General features: G+C 32.5%; 1 protein-coding gene, 1 long non-coding RNA gene and 1 pseudogene across 2 annotated transcripts; all 3 read left to right on the top strand.

The window, feature by feature from the left end:
- Positions 1-3,604: 3,604 nt before the first annotated feature.
- Positions 3,605-4,087, top strand: LOC111024939 (General transcription factor 2-related zinc finger protein; the record flags this gene model as incomplete). Its single annotated transcript, XM_022302763.1, has 2 exons — positions 3,605-3,854; positions 3,993-4,087. Coding segments are annotated over 2 exons (345 nt in total), but the record flags the coding sequence as incomplete, so codon positions are not given.
- A 1,484-nt stretch (positions 4,088-5,571) lies between these two features.
- LOC148207254 (uncharacterized) lies at positions 5,572-6,640 on the top strand. Its single transcript, XR_015788069.1, has 2 exons — positions 5,572-5,910; positions 6,250-6,640. It is a non-coding gene; the product is annotated as an uncharacterized LOC148207254 (long non-coding RNA).
- Positions 6,641-9,112: 2,472 nt separating this feature from the next.
- On the top strand, positions 9,113-9,604 carry LOC148207253 (uncharacterized; annotated as a pseudogene).
- Positions 9,605-10,239: the final 635 nt, after the last annotated feature.

Raw genomic sequence — 10,239 nt, 5'->3', positions numbered from 1 at the left:
CCTCAACCTTCCTTCCTGACCCAACTCCCTTAACTCATAACACACAAACTATCCACCTTTCCCCACAAATTGTCTCCACCCCAACTGTTATCAATAATCACCCCATGGTTACAAGGGCTAAAACTGGTGTACATTGCCCTAAATAATTCTTTGGCTGCATTTCTCAACTCCACACACAACCTGACTTTTCCCTTATTGAACCTACTGCCTATAATGATGCTTCACCCACAAAGCGTGGATTAAGGCTATGGATGAAGAATTCACAGCTCTCTTTCAAAATAACACTTGTTGGCACCAAGTAGGTTTATAAAATTAAACGTGATGCTGATGAAAATATTCAGCGATATAAAGCGCAACTGGTTGCTAAGGGTTATCTTCAAACTCCTGGCATTGATTATAGTGAGACATTTAGCGTTGTGATCAAGCCTTCCTCTATTCGGATTGTTCTTACACTTGTTACGAGACAATGACCTATCAAGTAGTTAGATGGGATCAATTCTTTCCTTCATGGCAATCTCCAAGAAACTGTGTTTATGACACAAGCTAAGGGTTTCGTTGATTCATTTAAGCCTCATCACGTGTGTAAATTGTCTAAGGCTGTTTATGGCCTTAAACAAGCTCCCCGCACCTGGTATGATCGCCTTCGCACCACTCTTCTCCAATGGAAATTTGTCCAATCTCACTCTGACATGTCTTTATTCATATTTCATCAAGGCAGTCTTATGATTCTTATACTAATTTACGTGGATAATATCATATCTAGTCTTCTATTGGTCAATCAAATTATCCACCAGTTACAAATCTGTATTTGCTCTCATAGACCTTGGCTCCTTGCATTATTTTCTTGGTATTCAAGTTCAAAGAAGTACCACAGGCTTATTGCTATTTCAATCCAAGTACATCTTTGAGCTTCGTGCATGGTTGAGTATGCATCATCTTAAGCCAGCGCCCTCTCCTATTGTTGCGGGTAAACAACTCTCTCTCTCTCATGGCCAGCCTATGCATGCAGCACATCGGGATCGCTACAGTATTTGCTTCACACATGCCCCGATATTGCTTTTGCTATAAATAAATTGAGTCAATTTTGCCCAGCCTCTACTGACTTACATTGGCAAGCTCTTAAGAGAGTGTTACGCTACCTTAAAGGTACACTTACGATGGGTCTCTCCATACAAGCCACTACACGGTTCACTTTCACGGGTTTTTCGGATGTTGATTGGGCTGGTTGCCCCGATGATCGACATTTTGTTGGTAGTTACTATGTGTTTTTCGGCTCCACTCTTATTTCATGGTCTTTCAAAAAGCAGTTTGTCGTTGCTCGTTCTAGCACTGAATCAGAGTATCGTGCGCTATCCCATGTTGCTTGTGAATTGCTATGGATTCAGTCACTTCTCCACGAATTAAGAGTTCCTTTAGCTGCTGTTCCCATTACTTGGTGTGATAATCTCAGTGCCACTGCTTTGGCTTCGAATCCCGTCTTCTATGCGCACACTAAACACATTGAAATTGATGCTCATTTCATTCGTGATCAAGTGCTTCATCACCAATTACACATTCGGCATGTCTCAACACATGACCAGCTGGCCGACCGCTTGACCAAGTCTCTATCACATCACCGGTTTTAGTTTCTTAGTGACAAACTCGGCCTTGCCTTTGCTGCTATGTCTCGTTTGAGGGGGGATGTTATGACACAGTGATATGCCACATATTGTTTGTCTTTATTGCTTTCTCTAATTAAACGTGTGATTGGTGTGATTGGTCCTATATGTACTTCTTTATCCATTCTTTTGGTCTACTGTGACCTAACCTCTTTGATTTATGGATTGTTTAACTTCTCTGATACGCTAGCTTATAATCTTCTCTTAGTCCTTCTATTTTTAAATGACTTGGCTTAATAGTAGGATGAGAAACTAAACTAAACCCAGGAGCAAAACAACACAAATATGATGAAACATAGCTAAAAAAAATAGTGCAACTAAGGAGAAAACGAAGGAACTTTGCTATTTTAGTGCAGATTGAAAAAGAATAGAGTGGTGCAAGAAGGAAGACTTACAATGTAGCATGTAACACGTGGCACAAAAATGGCGCAACACCAGGACCAACTTAAGCTATAAGCGAGCGAGGCGATCGGCCCCCGTTCTAGGAAGGCCTCATATTTTTCATATAATATAGAATAATGATATCGATTTAATTTAATTTTTAATTAAAAATTATAAATTAAAATATAAAAGAATATACTTATTACTTTTCATAAATTTTTCTTATAATATTAAAAATTCAGACTACTAAAAAAAACCATAATAATTAACAGGCTCATTAAATTTTCAATTTTAATTAAATTACATTTCAAATTGGTTAACATTAATTTTTTTATTCATATTCCTTTTAAATTTTCTTAGAAAATTTCAACTCATTAGTAGTCTCCTCAAAATTGTCCCAAGTTTACGTTGGGAGAGTGGGAGACCTTCCATATTTCTTTATATTTTTATTTTGTTAATCAAAACTTTTCAACTTCTCTAGAAGATTTCATAATATATTATCTGCTACTCACTAAATCTAAGTATTGATCTCCCCCTCTCTCTCAATCTTAGTACTCTCCCCCTCTCACTCTCAAGGTTTCTCAAATCTCAAATTTTCAACTGGTTCTTCCTTGTGTCTCACAAGATTATCAATTGCTAGAACAAAAATCAAAACTTCTTATTTCCTTAACTCAACCTAGTGGGTTCAAAGTTCCAGTTTTTTCATTCAAATTCTTTTATTCTTTTATAAATTATTTCATATTATTGTAGATTTCTCAGTAATATTTATTTAGATTTGCTTACTTATGATATCAATATGTCTACAAGAAAATATGAATCTGGATATGAAAAGCTTAAAAAAAAAGAAGAATATAAAAACTAATTGAATTTCAAAAATGTGATCTCGATAAATTTTTTATTGGAAGTAAAAGTAATAAAAATGATGAAATAATAGAAGAAACGATAGGTGTAGACAAATCAATAGATGAAACGAAAATTGTAGACAATGATATGATTGTTGAAAATGAAAGCATTTAATCATGAAAAAAACTAGAGAGCAATGAGGAACGTGAAAAACAAAAGAAAACACTGATAATATTAGTATTGATAGTAAGACAGGTATGATGCATTATGAATATAATAAATATGATCCATGAAGATGGGACAACATTGATTCTAGGTTAATTGATTTACTGGTAGAAAAAAGTCCCATTAGAGAAAGTAATTTAATTTTTCCGAAAGATGAAAATTTTAGACATTTTTCTGATATTCATTATACTCAAAATTATCTACGGGCGAAATTGACTAGTTTACTCAAAGGATTTTGATAAAGTTTATTGTTTTTGTTGTAATTTTTTTGGTACTTAATCGAATGTGGTTCAATTAGGGAATGAAGGAGTTAAAGATTGAAAAATCTTAGTTCTCGACTTAAAAGTCATGAATCTAGTAATGATGAACACATATTTAATACGAATGCTTGGGTTGATCTAAAAATTATATTGTTAAAAAATAAAACAATTAACAAAGATATTCAGATATTGATTAATAAAGAAAAATATCATTGGAATAAAGTATTAACATGAATTATTGTTGTTGTTAAAAATCTTGCTAAAAATAATTTAGCGTTTCGAGGAACTAATGAAAAAATTTATCAAAAAAATAATGGAAATTTTTTAAACTTAATTGAAATGATTGCAGAATTTGATCCAATAATGCAAGAACATGTTCGTCATATTCAAAATAACGAAATTCATTATCATTATCTTGGGCATAATATACAAAATGAACTCATACAACCATTAGGACTTGAAATAAAAAATACAATTATTGAAAAAATTAAAGAATTAAAATATTTTTCAGTTATATTAGATTGCACACCTGATGTAAGTCATCAAGAACAAATGCCTCTTGTATTGAGGTGTGTTGATATTGCTACAAGTCCAATAACTATACAAGAATATTTTTTAGAATTTTTAAAAGTTAAAGATACTACTGGAAAAGGTTTATTTGATGTGCATATAAATGCAATTAAGGATTTTAAATTTGATATATCTAATATAAGAGGATAAGGATATGACACTGTATCTAATATGAAAGTAAAACAACAAGGTGTAAAAAAAGATTATTAGAAATAAATCCTAGGACATTTTATACACATCGCGGTTGTCAAAATCTCAATCTAGTACTTTCTGATGTGGCTAGCTCATGTCATAGAGCAATGACAGTTTTTGTAGTTCTGCAACGTATTTATTCTTTATTTTCTTCATCTACAAAACGATGGAAACTCTTGCTAGATCACATAACCAATTTGACTATCAAATCATTGTCATAAACACAATGGGAAAGTCGAATTGAAAGTGTTCAAGCAATAAGATTTCAAGCCCCTCAAATAAGAGATCTTTATTGAAATTAGGAGAAACAAGTGAAGATCCAAAAGTAAAAGTGAAGCTAATTGTTTAGGGCCCGTTTGGTTGGACACTCGAATTCCGTTTTTTGTTTTTAGATTCACTGAATCAAATGGATTCAGCGAATAGGTGTTTAGCAGAATTTTTGAGATTTGTTTCTGAAAACCGTATCCAAATTCTGTGATCCAAACAGTAGAAATTTTGAGAACGTCTTTTTTATGTTTTCGGTGTTTTCAGATTCAAAATTTGAAAATTTTAAGATACATAATTATATTAGAAAGATAAAAACTTTGATAAAATATATTACTTCATATTATAAACTCATTTTATGCTTGTTAAATGGAAACATGTAAAATATAATGTATTGTAAATTATGTAACCTTGTAAAATAATAATTATACAAAATTCATAAAAAGAAATGTTAATAAATTAATTAATATAAGTTTAGATTAAACTAAAATTTAGTTTGTAACTCCTAGTTTACAAATATATTGCTAAACAAACATTGAACAATTTTTTAAATTGATATTCAATTACCAAATCTGCTACCAAACACATATCTGAAAACACTGAAAACAAAGAATACAACTTTGATTTTCATTGAATCCCTTGTTTTCAAATTTCTGTTTTCTGATTATGAACCAAACGCACCCTTAGCTACTTATGAATTTGAAAATTTTGAATTATTGTTAGGCATGATTATATGGTATGATATCTTATTTGCTGTAAATTCTGTGAGCAAAGTCTTACAACATATTAACGCTGTTTTGGATCACTTGAAAGGTTTAATGTCATTTTTAGAAAAATAAAGAGAAAATGGATTCACAACTGCTATGATTTCAGCGAAGGAAATTGCAAATGATATGGAAATACAACCTATATTTTGTGAGAAAAGAATGATTCAAAGGAAAAAACAATTTGATGAGAATACTGATATTTAGGGGTGAGCAAGTGTTGCCGAAAAACTGAGTCGACCGACCGAAACCGACCAAATCGACGTCGGTCAGTCGGTTTTCACATATGGTCGATTGATTCAGAACCGACAAGTCGGTTAGTCAGAATCTGTTTAACCGAAAAAACCGACCGACCGACCGAATTTATATATCATAATTTTTTTTCCTTTTTATTCTTCTCAGTTCTCACTTGCAGTGTTTTAGCCTAGGGTTCTCCTTCATTTTCTTCTTTTTTTTTTTGTGCCGCCCAACCCCTTACCCTTCATTTTCTTCTTCTCCGCCCAACCCCCTACCGGCCTATCCTTCATTTTCTTCTTCTTTGAGCCGCCCAGCCAACCCACGCTTGTCGCCCCTTCTTCGTTGCGCCGTCCAGCCCACACCCGTTGCCCACCCGGCCAGCCAACCCCCACTGTAATACTTCTTTGCGACGACTTCTCTTCTTCTTTGCGTTGTCCAGCCAACCCCCTTCATCTTCTTCTTCCTTTAGAATCACAGATTTGAAGTAAAATTAACTCTGGATTCAGAATCGGGAGAGTAAGCATTTGTATACTTGTATTATATTTGAATTTCAATTTCTTAAATTTCTCACACTCACTGTAATACTGTATAGTGTGTGTATACGAGGGTTTTTTTTTTTTACAAAATTATTATTTGTTATTCTTTTCTTATAGTTGTATAATTGTGTTGTTAATTGTATATTATATTTTCATATTTGAGTTTTAATTTCTGAAGTTTAGATTTGTATACTGTAATATATGATTCTGTGATTATGTAGGTCTGTTGTATGTAATATGTATACGGGATTTTTTTTACATAAATGTTATTTGTTATTTTTTTCTTATTGTTGTATTGTATTGTATATTATATTTTTAGAGTTAATATGAAGACGTCGGAGTCATCGTTAAATGCTACAAATACTCCAACCACAGCCACTACCACTGTCGACACCGTTGAGCAAGATAAAGTCGTTGTTGCATTGATCCAGATGAAGCAACTTCCTTGAGTCCACCCAGAAAGCGTAGGAATGTTAAGCAGTCTATAGTTTGGGATCATTTTGAAAAATTGAATGGTGACCCTAAAGATCCCTAAGCTAAATGTAAATATTGTGAGAATAAATATGCATGTCATTCAAAGCGTAATGGTATTGGAACTATGAAAAATCACTTGGATAATTGTAAGAAATATTCGTACCAAAGGAAAAGAGACCCAACCCAAACGCAATTGGTTTTCAAACCTAAAGAAAGTGGCGCTTTTGAGGATTCTAGTTCAAAACTTGTGTGCGAGTCTTTTGATTTGGAGAGTTGTCGAAGGGCATTAGCTGAAATGATTATCTTAGATGAATTACCTTTTAAGTTTGTGGAGGGTCGGCGTTTTTGGAAGTTTATCAACCAATGATTTGCTTGAACCTAGGTTCATTATTCCATCCCGATTTACCATAGGTAGAGACATTCTTAAGATATATGTCAGTGAGAAGAAAAAATTAAAAGACATCTTCATGAAAAAAAAATACAAAGTTTCTCTTACAACCGACTGTTGGACTTCTGGACAGAACATAAATTACATGGTATTGACAGTACATTTTATTGACTCTGATTGGAGATTACATAAAAGGATCCTTAATTTTTTTCAAATTGAGAATCATAGAGGGGATACCATTAGTAAGGCGGTGGAAAAAAGTTTGAAAGAGTGGGGTATTGAACTGTTGACAATGCTAGTTCTAATGATACTGTTGTCGCTTACCTTATCAAGAGATTTAGTCATGGATTGTTGATGAATGGTCAATTTTTGCATGTTAGATCTTGTAATCTCATTGTATGTGATGCTTTGAAGGACCATTATAACTGCATTGATCATATTCGTAATGTTGTACGATTTGTGAGGTCTTCTCCTGGACGGTCTATGACATTTAGGAAATGTGTTGAAATTTAAAAAATTTCATGTAAGAGTTATGTATGTCTTGATGTCGTAACTAGATGGAACTCTACATATATGATGTTTGATGCTGCTACTAACCTTCAAACGGCCTTTGAGAGATTAGAGGATGAAGAGCCTACTTATACGACTAATTTACGGCTTAGTAAAGAAGATTGGGTGAATGCTAGAATGTTGGTCCGATTCTTGAAAGTCTTTTATGAAATCACTTTTGAAATTTCAGGATCTTTGTATACTACCTCTAATTTGATGTATCATCATATTAGCACAGTTCAAAATTGCATACAAAAGAATTCTATGAAGACTTAGAACCCAATTCTTTGTAATATGGCTAAGAACATGCAAGCTAAATTTGACAAGTATTGGGGAAATAGTGAGAAGACCAATATATTATTGTATGTTGCCATTGTGTTGGATCCACGCAGTAAGATGAAGTATTTGTCATATTGCTTCAGAAAGTTAGGGCTCGATGTATCTAAAAGTATGATAGATAAAGTGGAGCTTGTTTTAAGAACTCTCTTTCATCATTATAGTAGTTTTTGTTTGACTTCTTCCAATGGTAGTGGTACTAGTCATAGTACACCATCGATTGTTTCTTCGAGTACCACTATGGTTGAAGATATGAATTTTGATGAAGGCAAGAATTTAATACTTGATTTCTCAACTGAAGAGACTACAACTTTTAATAGCGAGTCAGAGATTGATGTGTATTTGTTGGAAGCTCTTGTTTCGTTAGAGGAACCTAATTTCAACATACTTCACTGGTGGAAGGAGAATGGTCAACGATTTCCAATTCTTGGCCAAATTAGTAGAGATATTTTTGCAATTCCAGTATCAACGGTAGCATCTGAGTCGGCTTTCAGTATTGGAGGACGTGTAATTGATTGCTATCGTTCTTCGTTTGCTCCAAGAACTGTGGAGGCTCTTATATGCACTCAAAATTGGCTAAACTCTGACCCAATAGATCTTAAACTTCATCAACACTTGGAGGCAGCTCTCATGATGGAAGAAGGTATTGGTTCTACTTTTATTTATTTTATTTGTTTGGAAATATTTTCTTTTAAATCCTAACCATGTCGTCTTCTCTTCTTTGACTATAATTTTATAGGATTCAGAGTGATTGTGGACGAGGAAAAGAACATTGAAGAACTTGGAGATTTTTCAAAGTTGGTGATTTAATATTTGTGATATAAAAGTTGTTGATTTATTTTTTATGTTTGGACATGGACTTATGTATTAGACTATGATTTTATTTTCTATGTTTGAATTGACGTATTTTAGATTTAGATGACAACTTGGAAGTACTTTTTTTTTTAATTTGGATCTAATGTCTTTTGAATTTCTATTAGGAGTAGAACTAATAATTATTTTAAATTATTATTTGGAATTTGATTATTCATTTTAATATTGATTAACTAGCAATTCTAGCATAATTAATTGTTTAATTGTTATCAAATATTCAAAATTATGAAAATATTCTCATAACTTTACGGTTAAAATTCAACTATTAAAAAAGAACACCCAACCCAAATCATCAACAAAATCAGATTTTAAATATAAAATGAATTAAAAATTATTCAAAAAATGAAAAAAATGAATAATTAAATCAACAAAACCGACCGACTGAACCGACTGTTCGGTTCGGTCGGCCGCATAAGCATGTGTCAGCGTGGTCGGTTTTCTGCATACATAAACCAACCTGGTTGGTTCAGCAGGCTGGATTTCGGCCAAAAACCAAACTCGCCGGACCTATGCTCACCCCTACTGATATTGACAAAACACGATCACCTGAAGATTTTTTAGAATTGATTACTTTTACTATATGATAGATCAAGCAATTTCTTCCCCTAAAAATAGATTTTAAAAATTTCAAGTATATGAAAATATTTTAATTTCTTATTTGATATGAATTTTTTAAAGTCATTAGATGATGATAATCTGAAAAGATATTGTATTAATCTTGAAAATACATTAAAACACGATACATTTTCTGACATTAACGGTTTATATTTATTTTTTGAATTAAAAATATTAAAAGAAATCTTGAAAAACGAAATGGATTGTCCTATTAAAATATTAAATTATATAAAAAAGGTAAACGCTTCTTCAAATGCATATATTGCTTATAGAATATTATTAACAATACCGGTAACCGTTGCTTTCGCATAGAGAAGTTTTTCAAAATTAAAATTAATCAAATCGTATTTAAGGTCAGCTATGTCACAAAGAAAGATTAAATGGATTGGCTATATTGTCAATTGAAAATGAACTTAGATTATCAAAATTTAATTCATAATTTTGCATCTCAAAAAGTAAGAAAAATAAATTTTAGATGATATTTTCAATATTAAGGCCTCCCTATCAAAGTTTTGCTTAAGACCCTGTATTATCTCGAGCCGCCATCGATGGAATTGACCCAAACCACTATAATTTTTTTGTAAAATTGTCTCTGACCCTTCCCTAATTTATCTTTGTATTTAACTTTTATGTTTTTAAGTATTGCCTTTATTATTTTTGGTTGAAATTATTGCCGACCTTGAGTCGTAGGAATTCATACCATTTATTAAAGAAGTTGGTATTTATTTAGCTTGCAAGAATTATTTGTGTTTATTAAGGGAAATGAAGATCATTTCTTTACTAAAATATAGGAGTGAAATCAATTGGTAGGATCTACCTCAAAATTATCGTTTTCTTTAAATCGGCGAATATTGGTCAGCATATATGAACAATTAGAAATCTCCTTTTATATTTTTATGTGGTAGATTGACAATTTCTAGATCATGTTATGGGTCAATTTGGGTGGGTGCAATATATTCTTGTACCTTGCAATATATTCTTGTACATCTCCACACATATGACTAACACGGACGTCATGAACAAAATTGGGAACGAACTTTGGCTTCCCAGATTCAAGAGTAGGAAAACCGTCAA

The sequence above is a fragment of the Momordica charantia genome, unplaced genomic scaffold (genome assembly GCF_013281855.1).
Source record: "Momordica charantia cultivar OHB3-1 unplaced genomic scaffold, Mcharantia_2.0 BLBB01000163.1, whole genome shotgun sequence".
Taxonomy (NCBI): Eukaryota; Viridiplantae; Streptophyta; class Magnoliopsida; order Cucurbitales; family Cucurbitaceae; genus Momordica; species Momordica charantia.
The sequence above is the reverse complement of the archived record's forward strand: the minus strand, read 5'-3'. Positions and strand labels throughout refer to the sequence as shown.